The sequence below is a fragment of the Parathielavia appendiculata genome, assembly GCF_033297405.1.
Source record: "Parathielavia appendiculata strain CBS 731.68 unplaced genomic scaffold N657scaffold_2, whole genome shotgun sequence".
In the NCBI taxonomy this organism is placed as follows: Eukaryota; Fungi; Ascomycota; class Sordariomycetes; order Sordariales; family Chaetomiaceae; genus Parathielavia; species Parathielavia appendiculata.
The window spans coordinates 688,354-709,204 of NW_026944221.1; the positions used below are offsets into that span (position 1 = coordinate 688,354).

General features: G+C 58.0%; 10 protein-coding genes across 10 annotated transcripts; 6 read left to right on the top strand and 4 right to left on the bottom strand.

The window, feature by feature from the left end:
- Positions 1 to 210: 210 nt before the first annotated feature.
- On the top strand, positions 211 to 2,821 carry N657DRAFT_611021 (uncharacterized protein). Its single transcript, XM_062790349.1, has 2 exons — positions 211 to 1,490; positions 1,547 to 2,821. The coding sequence occupies exons 1-2, from the start codon at positions 373 to 375 to the stop codon at positions 2,355 to 2,357; spliced, it is 1,929 nt and encodes a 642-aa protein (XP_062650668.1). The 5' UTR covers positions 211 to 372; the 3' UTR covers positions 2,358 to 2,821.
- A 900-nt stretch (positions 2,822 to 3,721) lies between these two features.
- Positions 3,722 to 5,576, top strand: N657DRAFT_640769 (inositol phosphatase). The gene is made up of 3 exons (XM_062792027.1): positions 3,722 to 4,171; positions 4,232 to 5,013; positions 5,074 to 5,576. The coding sequence occupies exons 1-3, from the start codon at positions 4,050 to 4,052 to the stop codon at positions 5,202 to 5,204; spliced, it is 1,035 nt and encodes a 344-aa protein (XP_062650669.1). The 5' UTR covers positions 3,722 to 4,049; the 3' UTR covers positions 5,205 to 5,576.
- Positions 5,577 to 5,712: 136 nt separating this feature from the next.
- N657DRAFT_611028 (thiolase) lies at positions 5,713 to 7,332 on the top strand. The gene is made up of 3 exons (XM_062790350.1): positions 5,713 to 5,837; positions 5,898 to 5,989; positions 6,054 to 7,332. Exons 1-3 carry the CDS (start codon positions 5,831 to 5,833, stop codon positions 7,212 to 7,214), a joined length of 1,260 nt encoding a protein of 419 aa, XP_062650670.1. The 5' UTR covers positions 5,713 to 5,830; the 3' UTR covers positions 7,215 to 7,332.
- A 688-nt stretch (positions 7,333 to 8,020) lies between these two features.
- On the bottom strand, positions 8,021 to 10,063 carry N657DRAFT_565365 (uncharacterized protein; the record flags this gene model as incomplete). The annotated part of the gene is made up of 1 exon (XM_062788353.1): positions 8,021 to 10,063. The coding sequence occupies one exon, from the start codon at positions 10,061 to 10,063 to the stop codon at positions 8,021 to 8,023; it is 2,043 nt and encodes a 680-aa protein (XP_062650671.1).
- A 617-nt stretch (positions 10,064 to 10,680) lies between these two features.
- N657DRAFT_611033 (uncharacterized protein) lies at positions 10,681 to 12,357 on the top strand. The gene is made up of 3 exons (XM_062790351.1): positions 10,681 to 11,037; positions 11,093 to 11,873; positions 11,929 to 12,357. Exons 1-3 carry the CDS (start codon positions 10,993 to 10,995, stop codon positions 12,012 to 12,014), a joined length of 912 nt encoding a protein of 303 aa, XP_062650672.1. The 5' UTR covers positions 10,681 to 10,992; the 3' UTR covers positions 12,015 to 12,357.
- Positions 12,308 to 13,584, bottom strand: N657DRAFT_588663 (P-loop containing nucleoside triphosphate hydrolase protein). The gene is made up of 2 exons (XM_062789850.1): positions 13,429 to 13,584; positions 12,308 to 13,370 (listed from the first exon to the last, which is right to left on the bottom strand). Exons 1-2 carry the CDS (start codon positions 13,492 to 13,494, stop codon positions 12,510 to 12,512), a joined length of 927 nt encoding a protein of 308 aa, XP_062650673.1. The 5' UTR covers positions 13,495 to 13,584; the 3' UTR covers positions 12,308 to 12,509.
- Positions 13,585 to 13,817: 233 nt separating this feature from the next.
- N657DRAFT_630838 (TRAUB-domain-containing protein) lies at positions 13,818 to 15,709 on the top strand (the record flags this gene model as incomplete). The annotated part of the gene is made up of 3 exons (XM_062791007.1): positions 13,818 to 13,881; positions 13,931 to 14,030; positions 14,086 to 15,709. 3 exons carry the CDS (start codon positions 13,818 to 13,820, stop codon positions 15,707 to 15,709), a joined length of 1,788 nt encoding a protein of 595 aa, XP_062650674.1.
- Positions 15,710 to 15,747: 38 nt separating this feature from the next.
- On the bottom strand, positions 15,748 to 16,462 carry N657DRAFT_180317 (uncharacterized protein). Its single transcript, XM_062786117.1, has one exon. It carries the CDS (start codon positions 16,224 to 16,226, stop codon positions 15,786 to 15,788), a length of 441 nt encoding a protein of 146 aa, XP_062650675.1. The 5' UTR covers positions 16,227 to 16,462; the 3' UTR covers positions 15,748 to 15,785.
- N657DRAFT_640775 (NAD(P)-binding protein) lies at positions 16,387 to 18,212 on the bottom strand. The gene is made up of 3 exons (XM_062792028.1): positions 17,800 to 18,212; positions 16,946 to 17,717; positions 16,387 to 16,882 (listed from the first exon to the last, which is right to left on the bottom strand). The coding sequence occupies exons 1-3, from the start codon at positions 18,035 to 18,037 to the stop codon at positions 16,684 to 16,686; spliced, it is 1,209 nt and encodes a 402-aa protein (XP_062650676.1). The 5' UTR covers positions 18,038 to 18,212; the 3' UTR covers positions 16,387 to 16,683.
- Positions 18,213 to 18,887: 675 nt separating this feature from the next.
- N657DRAFT_653292 (class II peroxidase) lies at positions 18,888 to 20,076 on the top strand (the record flags this gene model as incomplete). The annotated part of the gene is made up of 3 exons (XM_062794390.1): positions 18,888 to 19,661; positions 19,746 to 19,901; positions 19,969 to 20,076. 3 exons carry the CDS (start codon positions 18,888 to 18,890, stop codon positions 20,074 to 20,076), a joined length of 1,038 nt encoding a protein of 345 aa, XP_062650677.1.
- Positions 20,077 to 20,851: the final 775 nt, after the last annotated feature.

Sequence of the window (20,851 nt, forward strand, 5' to 3'; positions counted from 1 at the left end):
ATCCAAGCAACAACTGAGACGATCCAGCCATGACCGTAAACCATTTGTTCGTTTCTGCCTTGGGCAACAATACAGTCACAATCGGAGTCAGAGTTGAGAGCCAGGATCTTGTGAGGGATAGGTGAAACCGAAAGGGTAAAATTACAAGCTGGGATGTGCGTCACTTCCTTTCCTAACTAGTTAGTCGTTCCTCGATTTACATAATCTACAAGGGCTCGCTGTTGCCTCACGCCACAGTTGTGTAAATCTTTCACTCAACCAGCCTTGAGTTTTTGACTTCACGACACGCGATCCTTGGTAATTCAGCGACAACAAAAGTAAGCCATCTTCTAACTGTCCGGATGATGGTTCGGGTCAGCGGCCACTGCAACGATGGCGCACCGAATCGTTGAGCTTCCCGACGACATACTCTTCATCATACTCGCCAGGTTGGACTGCACTCGAGACTTGAGAGCGCTTGCCCTCTCTTGCTGCAGATTCCACCATCTCGTGGAGAATGATGGATGGCGTATCTTTGTCAGAACCAAATTTCCCTCGCTCAGCATCCCGTCGCCCGCCTCAGGAATCCATGCATGGCAGCAACTAGCCGAGTCAACGACGTGGCAAAGCAGGTCTTGGGACAAGCGCTCCCTTCAGTTCCAGGCTCTTCTTCCTCGCGTCGAGCCTCGCAGGAATGGAAGGTCACAGAGAGAGAACAGAAGCCTGTTCATGTCGGTTGTTGACGCTCACTTCGACCCGGTCAGCCGGGAGGAGTTGGTTGTATGGGGTGCTGGCGAGAGTATCATTGCACGGTATCGGCAGCGACAAGGGCCCGGCAAGGTCTCGAAGACGGCATGGCACAAGTTGGACGGCAAGGAGCTCGGCCTCAGCGTTGGCTATGACGACGTGAAGACCGTCAAGATTGTCAAGCACGGCGGCGAACGCGCCTTCATCACCGGACGGCACAACCGTCAGCTGTCCCTGCTTTCTGCAGAGCCAGATCGGTTCGGCTCGCAAATTACCTATTTCAGACCGGCCTTAGACCAAAGCGTCGACTCCTACCTGCCTTCCGAGCAAGAGACCATGAACTCGCTGGACATTCTCAGCAGCGGCAACAGGACTCTCATCGCCGCCGCCTCGAACTCCAGTCTGAGAATCTACGAGCTGCCGGAGAGTGATGCGGCCGCGGTTGCGCCTGTGACCACCTACCATCTAGAGGATAATACCCCGGGCTCTAACTCGGCAAGACTGGGCGGCGCCAGATGGATGGAAAACGGTGAGTCGATAGCACTCGCTCTTGCTGGCTGCAAGGACCCTCTTCGCTATGTCGCCCTGACCCCCGCCGGCTGGGCTCATCACGCGGCTGCGAAGAGCGAAAGAGTTGAAAAGGAGTTCGGCATCAAATACGACCGGACTATTTGCCCCAATTCCCTTGAAGCAGTTCACTTCCATTCAGGAGCGAAACGAGGGACAAGCCTGCTCCTCAGCTCTTGGAGGGACGGGACTATCAGGTTAAGTTCAAGCAGTTAATGCGGAATATATCCAAATGAGCTAACAAAACTTCAAGACTCCAAGATCTGCGTACTCCTTCTCCCTTCGACGCCGTCTACCAAGACAATGTCGACCCCTGGTCAAACGCTGAATCCCTCATAGCGTACGGCACCGAGCGATTCGTCGCCGGCGGCAGCGAGAGTTTCACCATCCAAATTTTCGACTTCCGCTGGCCAAAACCCTATCACCATACGTCGGGCTTACCCTGCCTCGGCCGACGTCCCTTCCCACAACCCCACCAGCCCTTCAGGAGGCGCCTCACCCCCGAGTCCAGATCCCGCTCCCAATGCGACCACATTCGCAACCGCCGCTGCCACTGGCACGACCTCGCGCGCAGCCTCTACTATCGCCCGAACGCAAAGTTTTTCTTTTCAGAATCTATCCGCTCGCTTTCCCGCTCGGGCAGCAGCAGCGTCTGGTCGCTGGCCCGGGGCTCCGACATATCGCCCAACTTCTACATGGGTATCTCGGGAGGGGTGATCGAGGCTACGCTGGAAGAGACGCCCGACACGTTACCGCCGGACCGCGCGACGGTCGACCCCAATTTTGGGTTTGACGACTGGCGGGCCGCGGGAGGAGGAGGAGGAGGCGCCGACGCAGCGGCCGCGAGCGGGTACAGGGCCAGGCCACTGGTACCCGCGCTGATGGAGACGGGCGACGGGTACTCGTTCAAGGGCAACGATCGGTCGATTCTGCTGCCTCCCTTACTGCGGTATCAGGGGCCGAGGGAATGGGCGGGTGCTGATGAGGAGGTGGGTGGGTTGAGGAGGCATCATCGGCTGGATGGGGGGTATCAGACGGAGGCGGATTTCCTGGACGAGCGCTAGTATTAAAGCTTTGAGCGGGGTCTGGGGGAGTCGTCTTTGCGTCTTGCTATGGGGGTGGAGAGGTGGAGACCTGGTATTCTGCGTTGGAGGGGTGAACTGTTGTGAGCCCCTTTCTAGTCTCGGGAGGTGCGAAACCCCGGGTTGGGTTCCACGTTCAGACAGGTTGATAGGATATTGCCTGTAAAAGGGCGGCGAAGGAAAGGTCAACTGGGATACCGCTAGCTGTGGAATTGCGGTGATGGTCACTCGGCGTTGGGAGGAGTGAGGGATCTATCCGTAGACTTGCTGCCCTTCCAGTTGTCGTGACGGTATGTACCTAAGCAAGCAGCACGGAAGCTGGCTCAAGCAGCCCATGGAAAGGATCAGATCTAAGCCCCAGACACGAGTTTACTGCAATTTACTCAACCAATGTGTTACTAGAGAACCCTGGTGATGCTCTTCTCGCCGGGTTTACTAACATCTCCTCCCCTGCGGTGCCAGTGCCAGCCCCTTAAAAGTTACTTCATGACAGGAAGCAGAGGGGTAGGTGTCAGCACCCGAGCAGGCTGAAAACAGAGCAGGTCACAAGGCAAAGCCACTGTTTAATCAAGAGACGATATGGATTCAGTTCTCTGCGTACAGTGCATGGCAGTCCCCAGGTGACCAAGTCACATGGACTGAAGAGCTCAGGACTCAGCTAAGGCCAATGGCAATGGCCCGATTCGTGCATTTCCTCAGGACCTGAATCGGAGAATGGGAAACTTGACACCATGCCTTGCGAATTGCCAAGAACTGCGGGTTTCTGGATGCGGGCCATGCGGATCCTGGTCGGGACAAAGCGTATCCCGATGCGTGTCGTCCCGGGAAATCCTCTTTTCGGGAGTGGACAGGCGTGTAAGCTGCGAAGTGCTCCGTACACCCCTCCATAACTTCGTGGAGCTGTTGATATGAAAGACAGTTTCCTTCCGACCGGATATCAGTTCACTCTGGATAATTTACAGATGTTAGAAATATGGCGCTTGATTGGAAGCATGGCAATTGAAGGATATCTAGCTGGCGACGATTTCGGTTCCTGGCCACCTCAGGGCATGGCATCGTGCCTCGCTGTCAATTGGAGAACGGAGAATTGGAGACCTCTGATGTCAGAAGCTCCGGCCCACCCCGCTAAACCCCTCCATAGCCGCTCCTCTGCCGATGGCGGCCGATGAGGGGCCCCGCGGGATGAAGGTAACCCGAGTCAGTTTCCTTTCAGGTCCCCCGGTTCCATGCGCTTTCGGGACAGCTCGTATGGACGGAAGATTCCCAGGGGTGAACGGCGGATCGGGAACTGTACGGCGGGGGGGGGGGGGGGGGGGGGGGTGTTGCGATGATACACAGAGCGATAAGTGCCGTTCGGGTGCACCAAATAAAAGAGTCTGGCCAAGCCATCGAAGGCAGGCAGGTTGACGATCCTTCATTGTTCTCGATCTCCTTCTTCTCTCCTTCAAGTGCCTGTTGGTTTCGGATACTTGGATTCCACTGAGTCCACTCTACGACATCATCCTCCAGCAATTCCGTCTCAGATCAGCCGGCGACACCGACTTGCTCCCATTACCACGAGCAACGGAGTGTCCACATAAAGCGAGCTCAACCCTTGCCGTGGTTTCGGAGCTGAAGGAAGAACGGCCAGTCCAAGAGCGGGATACATACACCAACACCAAGAAAGACGTCACAATGGCTGCAGTAAACGGGACTGGGCCGGTCGAGACGGAGAAGGTCAATACCCACATTATCACCCTCACCCGCTTCTTGACCGAGGAGCAAGTAAAACACAAGGAGGCTACCGGTGACTTTACGTATGTTTCGGTCCTCCCTCCTTTTGCTTAGACTTCCTCATCCTAACAGCGCCCGGTCAGCCTCCTGTGCCATGCGCTCCAATTCTCGTTCAAGCAGATTGCCTACTACATCCGGCGGGCGACGCTAGTCAATCTGACGGGCTTGGCCGGCTCGTCCAACACGACGGGCGACGAGCAGAAAAAGCTCGACGTCATCTCCAACGACCTGTTCATCGAGGCGATGCGGTCGAGCGGCAAGTGCGCGCTGCTCGTGTCGGAGGAGGAGGAGGACATCATCTTCTTCAAGGACAGCACGCAGGCGCGCTACGCCGTGGCCTGCGACCCCATCGACGGCAGCTCCAACCTGGACGCGGGCGTGTCGGTTGGCACCATCTTTGGCATCCACAAGCTGGCCGAGGGGTCTACGGGCACCAAGGAGGACATCCTCAAGCCCGGCACCGAGCTCGTAGCGGCAGGCTTCACCATGTACGGCGCGTCGGCGCAGCTCGTCATCACCATGAAGGGCGGCAGCGTCAACGGCTTCACACTCGACAACGGCCTGGGCGAGTTTATCCTCACACACCCGGACATGCGCCTGCCTCGCCGCCGCGCCATCTACTCGGTCAACGAGGGCAACTCGCTCTACTGGGAGGACCACGTCAAGGCCTACTTCAACTCGCTTAAGGAGGCGCCCGACGGCGGCAAGCCGTACAGCGCGCGCTACATCGGCTCCATGGTCGCTGACGCCTACCGGACCCTGCTGTACGGCGGCATCTTTGCCTACCCCGCCGACAAGAAGAGCCCCAAGGGCAAGCTGCGCATCCTGTACGAGTGCGCACCCATGGCCATGGTTTTTGAGAATGGTAGGGCCCTGACTCCATTTCTGACAAGAGGCATCGTCGCAGAAGCTAACAGGACTCTAGCGGGTGGACAGGCCGTTAACAGCAAGATGGAGAGGATGCTGGAAGTGGTGCCCGAGCACATCCATGACAAGTCGGGCATCTTTATGGGCAGCTATGAGGAGGTCGAGAAGGTGAAGGCGTTCCACAAGTGAGTCGGGAGGCTTGTGTCATGCGTTGTTTGACCGTTTTGGATACCTTGCCTTGGATATACGGTATGATGCCGAACTTTGGCCGCAGTACCGGAGTTGCTGAGTTTTGACGCCACGCTAGTGGCCAGAAATTATCTCTGAAACAGCTTCCAAAATAATGGAGAAGTCGCGATGTCTGTACGATGCCTAGGTCACATGTGCCAGGCTCAAAGTCGAAGAAAAGTCGTCCCATTCAAGTCCCAGAATGTTGGGCGGGGAGGGAAAGAAATGCAAACGACCGCGACTTAGCCCCGCAGCTATCCCAAACATGTGAATGCGCTGAGAAACGCACCCCGGGAACCGCTAAGCCACATCCGGCAATGCCTCGGCCGTTTCTTGACATCACCTGGGGTTCCGCCACGGCAGGGGCCAACCGACTCGTGAGCCGAGTTCCAGAGTCGAGACGGAAAAGTCCACGAGCCGTGCTCCGAGGCAAAGGCTGACATTCCGAATCCTTTGCTTCGTTTATAAACTGTCCACATCGACATTGGTTAGTCACTGTCAAACACAAGTATCCCGACTTCATCTTTCTTCTCCTAGTGCATCTCTTTACGGTTCCTTCCAGTCCCTCACATACTTTCAACTTCAAGATGGGTGGTATGTACTCCCTGGCCGAACTAGTCACTTTCTGACCTTTACTCACACGAAGCACTCCAGCTCTCGATAGACTCTCCCAGCTGGGCAACCAGATCTCTGGCGGCGCTTCTTCAAGCGGTAAGGCCAAGATCCTCGAGAAGAACCCCGATGATGTACGTTGTCGGCCCTTGTATATTCTCCGTCTCCCGCCAGCAACTGATAACGTGCCTTTCTCAGGTTGTCGTCACAGCAGCTCTCCGGACAGCCATCACCAAAGGCGGCAAGGGCGGCTTCAAGGACACGTATGCGGCCGACCTGATGGCTGGCGCCCTAAAGGGCATCATCGACCGCTCCAAGATCGACCCGGCCCTCGTCGAGGACATTGTCGTGGGCACCGTGCTGGCCCCAGGCGGCGGCGCCACCGAGATGCGTGCCGCCTCACTCGTCGCCGGCTTCCCCACCTCGACCGCCGTGCGCACTCTCAACCGGCAGTGCTCGTCGGGCCTGCAGGCCTGCGTCGACATCGCCAACCAGATCCGCGCCGGCATGATCGAGGTCGGCATCGGCGCCGGCGTCGAGAGCATGTCGACCCAGTACGGCCCGGGCGCCGTGTCCGAGTTCTCGGAGCTGCTCGAGTCGCATCCGGAAGCCGCCAACTGCAAGGTGCCCATGGGCGTGCTATCGGAACAAATGGCCAAAGACCGCGGCATCACACGCGCCAGCCAAGACGCCTTCGCCGCCGCCTCGTTCCAAAAGGCCGTCAAGGCGCAGGCCGCGGGCCTCTTCAAGGAGGAGATCGTTCCGCTCAAAGTCAAGTTCGAGAACCCCAAGACGGGCGAGACCAAGGAGATCGTCGTCGACCGCGACGACGGCATCCGCGACGGCGTGACGGCCGAATCGCTCGGTAAGATTCGCGCCGCCTTCGCCAAGGACGGCTCCATTCACGCCGGCAACGCGAGCCAAGTCAGCGACGGCGCGGCTGCCGTGCTCATGATGAAGCGCTCGACCGCCGAGAAGTTGGGCCAGCCGATTCTGGGCAAGTTCGTGGCGGCCTCGGTCGTCGGCGTGCCGCCCTTGCTCATGGGCGTCGGCCCTTGGAAGGCTATTCCCAAGGTGTTTGAGCTGACGGGCCTCACCAAGGACGACGTCGACATCTACGAGATCAACGAGGCCTTTGCCAGCCAGTGCCTGTGGTGCGCCAACGAGCTGGGCCTGCCGCAGGAGAAGATTAACCCCAAAGGCGGCGCCATTGCTTTTGGACATCCGCTTGGCTGCACCGGTGCGCGACAGGTATCGACACTGCTCTATGAGTTACGGAGGACGGGTAAGAAGATTGGGGTCACGTCCATGTGTGTCGGTACAGGTATGGGCATGGCTGCTGTTTGGGTGGCTGAGTAAAGGGAGGAAAGTGAGTAAGAGGTAAGGGTGAAGGGAAAAGGGGGTTTGCTTGTATACCAATAATGACATGATGTATTTCTTACTAGAGGAGCAATGCATGCGGATGGTTTTGGTTAGGATCGATTCAATCCAGGTTGAAGTCTGCTCATTATCCTCTCTGCTTCCAGATCAACCATACTCGCATACGATGTCACTTGTGATTTGTATTGCCTGCAAGTGCACAAGTCCTACCATGGTGTATGGGCAACGTTGAAGGTCACATGCGAATTTCTTTCTAGAGCGCCCTGTTACTCTATCATTGCGCTGTCTGTGGCATCGTCTCTTGGGATGGGATTCCGAAGGACTTGTTCATGCCAGGTCCCGTCCCGCTAATGTGGTTCGGCTGTAGAGCGCGGAAATATTATGATGAATCGAAACAGCCAGGTCCTGATCCGGTCTTACCCATTAACCCCCCAAACACCGCTACCGGAAATCAGATCCTAACCCTGCACATTGCCTCCACTTCATCATCTTCATTGCAGACCAGTTTTTAGAAGCGAAACCCAGCCAGCCGTTGGAGAATGAGAATTGCTTGGTGCCAGTGAGTGCAAGTAAACTGCCAAATTGGATGTCTCCACTCACGGGAAGTCCATTCCATCCATTTTAGTGATTCACCACCAGTGTTGGCCCCTCAACGGCTGTGGTGACCAGGCCGATCGCGATCTCGGCCTCTCGGCAAGCAAACAAGCCGGGACGTCACCGCTGTCCAGCCCTTCTGCCTCTTCCTCCTCCACCACCTCCTGTCGCCGCTGCTGGCGCCCATCCCCCTAGTCCTGGCTCGCACTCAGATCCATATTCTTATCCCACATCATGCGCAGCAGCGCCACCGTGCCCGCATCTTCGGCCCCGTCGACAAGACTCGACCCGCTCAGCCCATGTTCTTGTTGTTGTGCCTGGTGATGTGTGGGATGACCACCACCACGCCCATGCCCATGCCGCTCATGCAACCTGCTGGCGCCGTCGTCGGTGCTACCGAGGCTGGAACTAACACTCTGCAGCGCCGAAAACGCACCGCCACTGCTGCCAACACCACCGCTGCTACGCGGCGTGGGTGGTCGTCGTCCTCTTGCTCCGCCGCCGCCGCCGGCGGAACCGGAGCGGGCGTGGGCGTGGTGGTCGTTGATGAGGTCTGTCATGCTCGAGTCGCGGGTGAGGCTCTGGTTCGGATTGTACTGTTCCGAGAGCCGGGAGGCGTGGCGCGCGATCCCGCCCCCGGGCGGTTGCGGGATGCGGCGGCTGTTTTCGAGGCCCGGCAGCTGCATCACGCGGGAGATGGAACGGGCGACCGGGTTCAGGTGGCGGCGCACCGTGAGGTATTCCATGCCTGTCCGCTCAAGTGTTCTTCCGATTCTGGGGTCCCGAGAATCGTATGTGGTGGGCACGCCAATGAGCGTTCCCGCGCCGGCGGCCACTACCCCGGGCGGCCCTATGCCGATCCCGGGATGCGGGTGGGCAGGCTCTAGGCTGGAGCTTGCCCGTTGCAGGTTCAGTTTCTGCTGCGTCCTGTTCATATCCCGCGGCACCACGTACTCGCCGCTGCGTCGCGAGCGAGATATGCGGGCGGTGTGCTCCCCGTCGTCTTCGCTGCCGTTGTCGTCGGCGGCGCCCTGCCGAGCGCTGAGCGCGTCGATGCCCCGGCTTTGTGACAGAGCCCCCAGCGACCGCCGGCGCTTCGGCACGTCAATGTCATCCTTGCCGTTCATTGCCGCGCGAGAAAGACCGCGCCTGTTGGCGGCCAGAATGAAGGATTCACCCCCAACTCCCGATCCAGACTCTTGACTGTTATTTCCAACGAACCGAGAGGTAAGCTCAGCCTTGCCGCTGCTGCCCGGTCGGGCATCGGTTGTGGTGCCAGGTGTATGGGAGAGATACTCGCTGTGGCCATGGCTCGAGTCGGGCGGCGATTGTTGTCGTATAGAGGGCGGCCTGACTGAGACGTTTTCCGTCGACATCATGGGTGGAGCGCCGTGTGACGGGGTCCGCGATAGTATTCGTGACGTGATGTATTGGTTTAAGCTGGATCTGTTGCGCGGGGGGCTGTGATTGCCCGTTTGCCGCCCCGTTGTGGTGTTGTTCTGCGCGCCGCTCTGCGCGCCCTTTTGCGCACCCTGCTGTGGCCCGCTAGCGGAAGGGTGCTGGGCCGCTGCGTATGATGTAGGGGAGGCGGCCCTGGACTGCTCTTTGGCAGTCGGAGGGTTTGCGCTTTGAGCAGCAGACCCGCGCCTGGACAGTAAAGGCGACGCAGATGAGCTGGCATCTACCCAGTCGTCCTCATCCTCCTCGTCGTCTTGATCCTCGTCCCCGAGATTGAATTGGACCCTGGGCCCCCCCGAAGATTTCAATTTGTGGACTGCTGGGTTGGACACAGAACGATGGAGGTTCGTCGCTGGCTTTGTCTTCTTCCCAACCTCGCCGTGGGAGCGATTGCGCTTCAGGTTTGTCTGTGAGGTGTTCTTCCTGAGATTGGCCGATGATGGGTCTCGTGAGGTCAGCTTCAACTCCGAGGTCGCTCGGCGGTGATGGTTGGTCGCAAGGGCCGCGGCGCCTCCGTGATCGGGAGAAAGGGAGCTGTGTTTGCGATTCAGCTTCGTCGTCGATGTCGTGGCATGGTGCTTGTGCAGGCCTTTCGAGGACGGGATCCGTGCATGCAGGCGGCCCCCTGTGGCACCTCCGACGACGTGCTTCTGGCTCCTCGCTCGGTGATGCTGTTGCAGGTGCTGCTGTGGTTGGTCGCCGAGGTCGAGGTAGGCTGCTGCTGGCTGTTTTGATTGGTTGCCGCCCGACGTATCGCCGTCCCGATCCCTTGCCATGGCAGGCAGAATGTGCTTGCTTCAGGCCTGATTTCTCCCTGAATCCCTCCGTCGAGAAGTCCTGCCTGAGCTGGTAATTGCTGGGACTGATGGGCAAGGAGCTGCCCAGGTGAATTGGTGAAGCGCGCCAGGTCTTGTCGGCAGAGAAGACAACAAGGTCGTTTGAAGGCAGGGTAACTCGTCATAGGGCAGCGTTGCTATTCTGTAGCCGGCGAGGTCGAACTTGGAATCGTTCTTCTTGTCAGCCAAAAACGTTTGCATCACCAATTGACGAGCACGTCGAAGTAGTCAAGCGTTTTTTGGGAGCGACACGAAGGCCGGGCCGTCCTGTTTGAGCAACGACTTAAACGATCGGGTTGAAGGAGAGGGTTCCAGGTTCCTGGTGTTCCCGTTCCATCTTCACGACTTGCAGGCCGCAAGATCAAAGCTGTGATGGAAGGGAGGACAGGGAGCTTGGCACTGATTGGCGCTAACCCAGCCCCACATGCATCCGGATGATACCGATGTTATCTCCATCGGACGGATAACGGCGGTTCCGCATGGCACACAAGTCGGTGATGCATCGCAGTACTTGTGCTGTTCTTGTGCGATTATCAGCAAAATCGGCGTGTCCAGACAACGTGGCCGGAGCTTGTTCGCGCGGCAGATCCAAGGAGCCCCGGAGGATCGGGTAAGACAGCATTCTGAGACATGTGTGTATGTTAATGAGGGTGGTGTGTATTGTACCTGGTTTTGAATTTTCTTGATATCGTACAATACCGACGGATGTTACATGAACTTGTGGTAAACTTACTCCATTCAAGTTGGCAGTGTCTTGCCCTGATCACGGCCCTGCGATAACTCCCAAACCTCCACAGAGATTAACCACTTGGTTGCGTTACCAAGTAGCTGTGTCGCAACCGCCATTCTAACCCCCATCCCACGTCAAAATGAGCGGACAACTCGAGGCTGAGCGCAAGGAATACGAGAGTCAGGTGAGTTTAGAAATGAAGACCAACCCGCAACGCGACCCAGCTGACACTGGAGCAGCTCGAGCTCGTCATCACATCGCTTCGAGACGACCCCGACAATGCCGAACTGCAAGGTCTCAAAAACGAACTGGAGCAGATGATCCAACTCATCGACGAATCGCTCGCTGAACTAAAGCCCAAGAACGAAGCCCCCAAGCCCGCACCGAAGGGGGCGGCCTCGCCGCCAGCGGAGCAGAAATGGTCGCGCGAGAACCACCCGGCGTTCAAAAAGGCGGCCCCCGCTGAGGAGAAGGAGAGGGAGAGAGAGCCCGAGGCCATCTCATATCAGGTCAACGATACGGTCATGGCAAAATGGGTTTCGGGTGACAAGGGCTTCTACCCGGCGCGCATCACCGCCGTGACTGGTTCGTCCACGGCACCCATCTACACAGTCAAGTTCAAAAGCTATGACACCGTCGAGACGCTGCGTGCTAAGGATATTCGCCCCATCGCACAGAAGCGCAAGGCTGACGGCACTGCCGTGTCGAGCAACACCAGCGCCATCGGCGGCGGCGCTGCCCCGACCAGCACGGCCAGTCCGTCGTCGCTTACACCAGCCCCGGCAAACAACGGTATCGTTATGTCCGCCGCCGCTGATATGTATCCGCAGGCCCAGGCGGCCGACAAGGCGGCCGATAACGACGATGAGAAGCCGCGCCCCAAATTCAAGAAGATCAAGGCGACCAAGGAATTGGAAAAGGGCAAGAGTAAATGGCAGGAGTTTACTACCAAGGGGAAGTTTGGCAAAGCGGCGAAGAAGGAGAGCATGTTTCGTACGCCGGAGGGCCCTGGCGGCCGGGGTGAGTACCAGCAAGTCGCCATCCGTAGTCTCGGCATGCTAACCCGCCGTCACAGTTGGCTTCACCGGCTCCGGACAGACAATGCGCAAAGACCCTACCCGAACTCGCCATGTCTACCAGCCCAACGAAGAACTGGACTAGACTAACCTGGCGTTTCTTTCAGACACGTTGTCACGGCTTGGGGCGGAATTGAATTACTCCTCGAGGGCACCAACACCGGCGCCACGGGCATCCGGTAACCTAGGGGAGAAATGACGACAAGGCTGGAGTTCTGGTTGAGATGAATTTGGTTACCTTCTCCTTCGTCCCCAGCTGCTGCTTTTATCAGACGGAGGCTAACGTGGCCTTGGATGCCAACCTTCGCTAGTTGATGCGCTACTGCTCTTCGTCGACTTCTCGTTTGACAAGGGGGCCAGACGAGGAACTCTAGAGTTAGCCGTAGTATGCCTATAAAATGAGATACCCTGTACTTTGCCTCCACACCGCTCACCGCCGTGACTACTTGCCGTCCTTTCGACAAATTAAACATCGCAGCGGTTCTCTATCGATATCCTACAGGACAGGTCCCAATCCCCTTGCTATATCGCGACTGTTTCCATGCATATCATACAAGACGCAGAGCCCCCGCATACTTCCCTAGCTCACTTCCAAGTTCATCTTCCCAGCCAACTTCCTCGCAACATCCATGAACACCCTCGCCCTCTCTGACTCGGGCTCCGCCGCGACCGTCGGCTTCCCCCAGCTGCCATCCTCCCCAATGCTCGGATGCAGCGGCACATCACCGAGCAATTCGATCCCCCTCTCCTCACACATATTCAGCACCTTATCATGCCCGCCAAAAACGGCCGTCTCCCCGCCGCAGCACGGACACCGAAACACTCCCATGTTCTGCACCAGGCCCAGCACGGGAACCCCGACCTTGCCAAACATGCCCACCCCCTTGACCGCGTCCTTGACCGCCAGCACGTGCGGCGTCGTCACCACCACCGCCCCATCCAGCGGCACCTGCTGCGCGATGGATAGCTGGATGTCGCCTGTCCCGGGGGGCAGGTCCAGCACCAGCACGTCTACCCCGCCGCCTTCCCCGCCGCCGGCGGTCCAATCCACTTCGTGAAGAAGCTGCTGAATGGCCTTGAGCAACATCGGCCCACGCCAGACGACGGGCGCGGACTCGTCTTCCTGGAGATAGCCGAGGGACATGGTCTTGACGCCGTAAGCCGTCAGGGGGATGAGCTGGTTGGACGGGCTGAGGTGTGGCGGGCCCGTGGTGGTCAGGTCAAACAGGGTCGGGATGGACGGGCCGAAGATGTCGGTGTCGAGGATGCCCGCGCGGAGACCAAGGCGGGCGAAGGCCAGGGAGAGGTTGGCGGCGATGGTGGATTTGCCTACGCCGCCTTTGGCGGAGGAGACGGCTAGGATGTGCGAGACGTTGCGGATGGGGCGTTTCGTGGGGAGGCCGCGCTGGAAGCGCGGGATTGCGCCCTTTTGGGGGAGGCCCTGGCGGCGGTTGGTGGTGGTGTTTAGTATGGGGTTACTTAGCAAGTTGTTGACTTACAAGAGGGTTCTCATGGTGAAGCAACTGGGTTGTGTGCAGAAGACGACGGTTGATGTGGGATCTCATGACGGGCTCTGAGAGGTATTATCATCATTTATCCATTGATTTGGAGGTGTTGTTGTCTATTTACATGCTACAATATCCAAAATACCGAATCGATTTCCACGGTCGAATGCAAATGAGCTCGGATTTGATTCACAGTTCATGACAGCCCCCGGCCTTGTCTGTGCTCCAAAACTCCCCACAAGGCCCACTGTTTTTGGTACTGCCGTCTGCCACCGCCAAAATCTCCTCGCTGAGGTGCCATCAAGTCTCCAAGAAGTAAAACTTTCACGTGGGGTGTCCATCTCAACTTCTCTTGAAGTAAGACGAACAGGAACTCACCCGCCATGCCAACAGAACGCAAGGGCCGCTCTCGGCGGTTTGCCGAGTTTGAGGAAAAGATTGCAAAGGGTAGGTCAACGCGCTGTGCCCTTGCAAAACGTGTGGCTAACTCGAGCAGACTTCGACATTGAAAACGAAGTGCCCGATAGCGACGGAGAGAGCGGCAGCGAAGAGTCAGCCGACGAGCACGCCGGGACCGAACACTATATTGCTGTTGGGTATGCTTGACTGCGAACTCCCACCGCAGCACTGTAGAGTCTGATCGTTCCACAGAAAGAGCAAGCTCCGGCAGAAAGAGACGGTCTCCCTTGGCCCTGAATATCGAGGGGCTCGAGTCAGCAGGGCAGCACTAGAAAACAGCAGCGAAGAAGACGAAGGGGAGGATGAGGAGGAAGGGAGCGAAGACGGCGACAAAGAATATGACAACCCAGAGAACGCAGACCTCGAAGCCGACCAGATCGACGACGACGGGGAAATCAGCAGCGACAATGCCCTCTGCGAAAGCGATGATGAGCATCTCAAAGACTTTGTCTTCCGCGGCAGCTCCAAGCCAAAAGACACGAATGGGCGGATCAAGAAGAGGCCGACCGCTGCAGATTTCATGTCTTCCTCTGGAGATGAGGAGGATGCTGAAGAAGAGGGGGAGTCCGATGCTGACGAAGATGATATAGAAGGGTCAGAGGATGGCTCAGACATTGACGGGGACGGCGCGCGCCTTTTTGATCTTGAGGCTGAGTTGTCCGGAGAGGACGAGGAGGGCGATGAAGTCGAGAAGGAAAGCGACGATGATGGTGAAGTGGACGAGGATGAAGAAGATGAGGATGAGGAGGGCGACGAGGAAGAGGAGGAAGAGGAGGAAAATGAAGACGACGAAAACGCAGACGCAAACCCTGATGACGGCGACGACGACCGCGCTCAACTGCGTAAGATGGCGATTGAGGGGCAGAAGAGCATTGTAGCCGCCATGTCACAGGCTGCTAAAGCAGACGCAGAGAAGGGCGCAGCAGTTCGCATGCAGCGCCGAGCATTTGATGCTATCCTCAACCTCCGCATCCGCCTGCAGAAGGCGCTTGTGGCAGCGAATTCGTTCAGCATGGTTGACAACAGCCAAGACGCCGGCCCAGAAGCCTACCAAGCAGCCGAGGAGGCGGCGGTCAAACTCTGGAACACCATCGACAGCGTTCGGCATACTTTCCTGCCCGAGAGCGCTCGACTCAAGGTTGGAGAGAAGCGGAAACGAGAAATCGACCTCGACACGCCGAGCCAAACAATCTGGGAAAGCATGCATGCGGTCGAGGAGGTTGCCCATTCGCACCGACGGAAAGTCTTGGGCAAGTGGTCCGAAAGGGTGAAGAAGAGCAGTGCGGCGCTTTCCACGCGGAAGCTGGTCAACTCGGAGGCCCAGACGCTGGTCTCCGCCCTCGACGAGCAGCTCCTCAACTCAGACCGGCTGGTGAAGCGGGCGCGGACACCCCGTTCCTGCGCGCCAGCTCAAGCGGCCAAGAAATTGGAGGAGGACCCCAACATCTACGACGACGCCGACCTTTACCAGCTGCTGCTCAAGGAGCTCGTCGACCAGCGGAGCACCGACACGGGGGCGCCGGGCGAGGCGGTCGCGACGGTGCGGTGGGCGGCGCTCAAGGAGACTAAGACGCGGAAGCAGGTTGACCGGCGAGCCAGCAAGGGGCGGAAGCTACGGTACACGGTGCACGAGAAGCTGCAGAACTTTATGGCGCCCGAGGACAGGAGGACGTGGGAAGAGCACGCCATCGACAGGCTGTTTGGGACGTTGTTTGGGCAGAAGATGGAGCTGAAGGAGGACGACGAGGAGGTGTCGGACGAGGAGATGGGCGGCGTCAACGTCGAGGAGGCGGGTCTCCGGCTGTTCCGGAGTTGAGCTGTGTTCTCGACTGTATTTCGCGCTGTAGGCATTCGGGGTTGGATATACAATGCAAAATACCCTCCAGCCACTTTTACTCTCTCAACAACACCATCCCTCCACTCCCTACCATGGCAAGCAAACAAATCACATGCACGACAAAATGCACCACCGGCCCACCCAGCACCTTTTTCTCTTCCCTTACTCCACCACCACCACTACCACTACCACTACCCTCATGCGCGCCACGACGCAACCGCATCCTTACCCACGCCCGCGCAATGGGCCAAACGTGGTACGTCCCGAGACACAGACACAGCCGCGCCGTGAGTCGGTCGTCTGAGGGCGGCTTGGCGAGAAGCACGGCGAGACAGACGAGATTGGTCGCCATGAGCAGGCCGCCGAGGTTGCGCAGGATGAGGGTCGCTTCTGGGGAGGCGCCAAGGAGCTGGGCGTGTGGTGCCAGGAGGAAACTTAGGGATGCTGGCACCTCGGTGAGCAGGTGGAGAGTTAGGGCTTGTTTGAGGGGTGTCATGGTGTTGTTCTTCTGATATCGATCTTGCTCTCGTTGGTGGTCGAGCTAGTGTTGAGTGATCTGTTGGGTGGTGAGCTTAGGGCTTGGGAGCGTGCCGTTAGGAGAACTGACCGATTATGCTAGTTGCGCGGAAGATCTACTCCCATGTTTCCAAGTGGAACTGATGTCGATTTGCTCTCGCAAGTACGAGTGAAATGATATTTTGGTGAGTGAGTGGATCTCAATGTGGTGGGGAGCTTCGGACGTTGACCTCGGGTTTCAAGTGCGAGAACTCGGTTGCTACAGCAGTAGATGATAACCCGGTGTTAGACAAAGAACAATCATACCTTAGCTTACAATTAACTAGCGTGGAACCAAGGATGACAAGACCGAGATGGAGGAGAGAAACAAGCATGTATCATCGCTGACTGCTTATTATTGACAACATCTTGAAAATGTAAGCGCGCAAAGTGAGGGATCAGAAACCTTGGACATGGGTTCCGACGCCCTTCTCCTTCGCAAACTGTATAATATGCATGCCAATGGACAAGTCCATCAATCCCACCCCAACACTCTTGTAGATGACATTTCCGGTTTGAAGCCACTGTGCCAGATGGCCCTTTTTTGTACTGACGGTGTTATTGTCAGCCCTCTTCAACATCACGATTTCTCCAAGCCTAACGATTGTTAGCCATCGTCGCCAATTCAACGCAATAGAAGGGACAATAATATGTACTTACTCAACCAACTGCTCCGGCCTCACGCTGGTCTCAATTAGCTCCCCGGCCTCCTTAAGGGCCCCATCAATGGTATCCACGACGACAACACCCGCATCCCCTTCCCCCCCCTCTCCGCTAACTGCCCTCTCAATCAGCTCCCGGGGCATCTCCCTCATCTCAGGGGTGTAACTCCCAATGGCCACAATCAACCTCCCCTTTTCCTCCGCACCCCCCAACAGCACGCGGCCATCAAACAGCGGTTCCGTAGACGGGGTGCAGCAAAACACGACATCGGCCTCCCTGACCGCCTGAGCAACCCTCTCCTCATACCCCTCCTCATCCCTCGTAACCGGCATAAACTCACATCCCTCTTCTCTCCAGGACTTCAACCTCTCCACGACCTTCCTAAAACCCTCACTAACCCGTCGATTGACAAACACAACCCTCTGCACCTCGTGGGCCCGAGAAAGCAGCGTGAGCCGCACGTGCCAGTACGCCTGCTCGCCACAGCCGAAGGCGACGAGGGTTTTGATGGGTGCGGTGCGGCGCTGCACGAGGCAGAGCGAGGCCAGGGCCGTGCGGAAGGCGGTGAGCGTTCTGGCGTGCAGTAGGCCCAGTGGGGTGCCGTGGGGTGTGAAGAGGGTTATCGCGCCGGTGGGGGGAATTACGGGTTTGCTTGTGCTTGTACTAGGAGTAGTAATAGCATTGGCATTATTGTTGCCGATGGTGGTGGTGGTTATGGTTGGAGGAGCAGGAGTGGGGGATTGGTTGGCTGCTGAGGAGAGGGTTATGACTTTGGTTGCGTGAAGGTGTTAGTTTGCTCGTGTGAGTGTTGAAGGGGAGGAAGTGTAAAATAGTGGAAGAGATAGGAATACCCTTGATGCCGTGCCCGGCAGAACTGCACGAAGGCATGAATAGGGTGGTGGCGCCGGTTGTCGTGTTGTGGATCGAGACTCGTTCGGGCTGCTGGTGGATGGGCGTATCGCCCTGGATGCCGGTTGAGTGCTCGTGCAGTGCCGAGGCGAGGGCGACTCGGAATCCCTCCAGCTCGGCCACTGTCAGGTTCTCAAGGAGGGACCGGATCTGGTTGTCGGTGAGCACTGTGAGGGTCATTGTGAAAGGTGTGTATGGGATAGATGCGCGTGGTTCCACTTTGACTTTTGCAACATATGGTGTGATGAACATTCGGGGGAGACGGTACTGCCGGGCTGCGGGGGCCGGGGTCGGGAGTCGGTCCTTCCGGATTCGATGCCAAGGCCGCTGCTGGCCGGAGAGGGACCCATTCTTGCGGCGCCTCGAGTCCTTCATTTTTCTCCCCCGACAACAATATGTCAAGTCGCCGACTACCGACAATGGCATCCCGCATTGGCAAGAGTCCAGGTTTGGCCTCGCGCCAAGCTGACGCGATGGTGATCCACCTTTGAACACAGCAGCCGCACGGCGAATCCCACTTTGTCGGTTTCGTCCGCTGTCCCGAAACCCTGCGTGCTGTAACGAGCCTACGGCTACCTGCATTTTCGGAACTGCACGGCGTTGCTGATAGCGGGCATGTCGCCATATAAGTCAGGGCGCGCGTTTGCACCTGACAGGATGGGGTAACCCAAGAAGCCCGACGCAGTCGCCGCAGTCGCCGAGGATGCGTTGAGCCTGGATGTCGGGCCAGCCTCGAACCTCCATCACTCCGGGGCTCCGAAGCGGTCTGCTGTTGTCATACCGGACCCAGAGCTTGTATTGACAACCCAGTTCTCCATCTTGAATCAAGGAATGAAGTTTGATATATAGAGAAAACTGCAGACAGAATGTGTTCCTGCGTTTGCGGGGTTCTCCTATCTCTGACCTCCAGGACTTCCCAGCTTACCCTATACCAGTCGCAGATCCCTTTACTTGCCTCGCAATGAATGTGCTCCCCCTCTTCTCTCTCATTTTCTTCCTCTGTATCTTGAAGACTTGGGCTCACCCGGGCATGGCCAAGACCCTCAACGGGCTCGTCTCTCTTGCCCAACGCCAGACCGTTTCCGGAACGGAGCTCCTCGCCGACCTCAAGACCCTCCCGGAGGGCGCCCTGTCGCCCGCTGGCTCAACCATCAAGAACATCCTCCTCGCCAACCGTGCTGCCGCGTCTCCGCAGGACCTCACCACCGTCTACACCCCGCCAGGCGCCCTCGGCAGCCCGGCGTGCCGCGCCGACGCGTGCTGCGTCTATAAGTACGTGGCCGCCGACATGGCCGCCGTCTTTCGCGACGCTTCCTCGGGCGAGTGTACCGAGCTCGCGCGCCAGGCCGTGCGTCTGGGCTTTCACGACGCCGGCACCTGGTCCAAGACGCGCGGCGGCGGCGGCGCCGACGGGTCCATTATCCTGGCCACGGAGTGGCTGCGTGCCGAGAACCGCGGGCTCGAGGCCATCGCGGCCGTCGTGCAGGTGTGGTACGACTTGTACCACCCCCACGGCGCCAGCATGGCCGACCTGGTCCAGCTGGCGGCCAACGTGGCGGCCGTGTCATGCCCGCTGGGGCCTAGGGTGCGCTCGTTTGTCGGGCGCAATGATAGCGCCGTGCCCGCGCCCGAGGGCCTCCTGCCGGATGTGAATGCCGATGCCGCGTCGCTGGTGGCCCTGTTCGAGGATAAGACGGTCGTGTTGGGGGAACTGATTGCCCTCATTGGCGCCCACACGGCGAGTACCCAGCTGTTTGTGGACGTGTTGAGGGCGGGGGCTCCTCAAGACTCGACGCCGGGAGTGGTATGTAAACAGCGACCCTTGTGCCTTTGCACTGTATGTCCTTGTAAAGCCCGCTGGGCCGAATATGACTGACTGAGTTGTCAGTGGGATGTCTCTTGGTACAAGGAAACCATCAGCGAGTCTCCCCCGCCTGGTGTGTTTCGGTTTCCTAGTGACGTGGCCCTGTCACGGTACCCCGGAGCCCAAGACTTCTGGACTGCCTTTTCCAACGCAGCAGATGGTCAGGCCGTGTGGGCTGATGTGAGTGCCGATGTCGAACCCTTACCCCCGAGTACCCGCCCTACAAGGGAATAACTGACCGGCTCAGGGGTATGCCGGAGCCTACGTCCGGCTCAGTGTGCTCGGTGTCGAGCACATCAATGACTTGAAGGAGTGCACGGGTGTGCTGCCCTTGCCGGTCTCTAAGGCCCCTTGAAGCAAGGGGGACGAACATGGAGGTTATATCAGGTGTAGATACCTGGTAACCCACCAGGCCATACTTGAAGCAGAACTCCCTTGGTTTCCATGTTGAAGCGGCGAAGAAATGATCCTAGCTGAGCTATAACTTCATATGGCTCATGAAAGCTATCAGGGGATAACAAGTCACCGTTGATTTCAGCTCAACAATGCGATTCCATCGAGACAAACAGGTACGCCAGACAATCCCCCAACTGCCGCGCCTTGCTTCCCTCAAAGCCAACCAACACCATCCCACAAATACATCACCATACCGTCATGGAGGCACTCCCGCCCTTAAACACCAACTGCGCATACCGCTCCCTGATCACTTCCTCCCCAGCCTTCCATCCACCAACCACTCCCTTCCCGGTTCCCAACCCCAGGTTCTGAATACTCCCACTCGCAATGTCAAACATGCACCCATGTACCTCCAACCACCTCTCCCTCCCAGCATCCTGCACCACAGCATTCGCCATGGGTACCCCAACCCCAGCCTCCACATTCATCTCAGCCATCCTCACCGCCCTCGCCCCCTCATCCCAAATCCCATTCAACTCCTCCCCCTTCGCCGCCCGCAACGCCCGCGACGGCGTAAGCCAGGTATCCAGCACCCCACCAACCCGTTTTTCTTTTCCGAGAGGATCGCGATAGCGCAGCCGCAGCACGAGTGGCCGCACAGCACGACGTGTTTGACTTTCAAGTGAATGATGGCGAACTCGATCACCGCCGACGTGTTGATATCGGTCGGCGGG

Bases quoted from the DNA above. Each gene is read 5' to 3' on its own strand.
- N657DRAFT_611021 (XM_062790349.1), top strand. From the start codon at position 373: ATGGCGCACCGAATCGTTGAGCTTCCCGACGACATACTCTTCATCATA. The intron at 1,491-1,546 runs GTTAAGTTCAAG...CAAAACTTCAAG, and splicing joins TGGAGGGACGGGACTATCAG to ACTCCAAGATCTGCGTACTC.
- N657DRAFT_640769 (XM_062792027.1), top strand. From the start codon at position 4,050: ATGGCTGCAGTAAACGGGACTGGGCCGGTCGAGACGGAGAAGGTCAAT. The intron at 4,172-4,231 runs GTATGTTTCGGT...GCGCCCGGTCAG, and splicing joins GAGGCTACCGGTGACTTTAC to CCTCCTGTGCCATGCGCTCC. The intron at 5,014-5,073 runs GTAGGGCCCTGA...ACAGGACTCTAG, and splicing joins GGCCATGGTTTTTGAGAATG to CGGGTGGACAGGCCGTTAAC.
- N657DRAFT_611028 (XM_062790350.1), top strand. The intron at 5,990-6,053 runs GTACGTTGTCGG...TGCCTTTCTCAG, and splicing joins TCGAGAAGAACCCCGATGAT to GTTGTCGTCACAGCAGCTCT.
- N657DRAFT_611033 (XM_062790351.1), top strand. From the start codon at position 10,993: ATGAGCGGACAACTCGAGGCTGAGCGCAAGGAATACGAGAGTCAG. The intron at 11,038-11,092 runs GTGAGTTTAGAA...ACACTGGAGCAG, and splicing joins GCAAGGAATACGAGAGTCAG to CTCGAGCTCGTCATCACATC. The intron at 11,874-11,928 runs GTGAGTACCAGC...CCGCCGTCACAG, and splicing joins GGAGGGCCCTGGCGGCCGGG to TTGGCTTCACCGGCTCCGGA.
- N657DRAFT_588663 (XM_062789850.1), bottom strand. From the start codon at position 13,494: ATGAGATCCCACATCAACCGTCGTCTTCTGCACACAACCCAGTTGCTT. The intron at 13,371-13,428 runs GTAAGTCAACAA...AACCGCCGCCAG, and splicing joins TTCACCATGAGAACCCTCTT to GGCCTCCCCCAAAAGGGCGC.
- N657DRAFT_180317 (XM_062786117.1), bottom strand. From the start codon at position 16,226: ATGACACCCCTCAAACAAGCCCTAACTCTCCACCTGCTCACCGAGGTG.
- N657DRAFT_640775 (XM_062792028.1), bottom strand. From the start codon at position 18,037: ATGACCCTCACAGTGCTCACCGACAACCAGATCCGGTCCCTCCTTGAG. The intron at 17,718-17,799 runs GTATTCCTATCT...ACGCAACCAAAG, and splicing joins TGCCGGGCACGGCATCAAGG to TCATAACCCTCTCCTCAGCA. The intron at 16,883-16,945 runs GTAAGTACATAT...AACAATCGTTAG, and splicing joins AGGCCGGAGCAGTTGGTTGA to GCTTGGAGAAATCGTGATGT.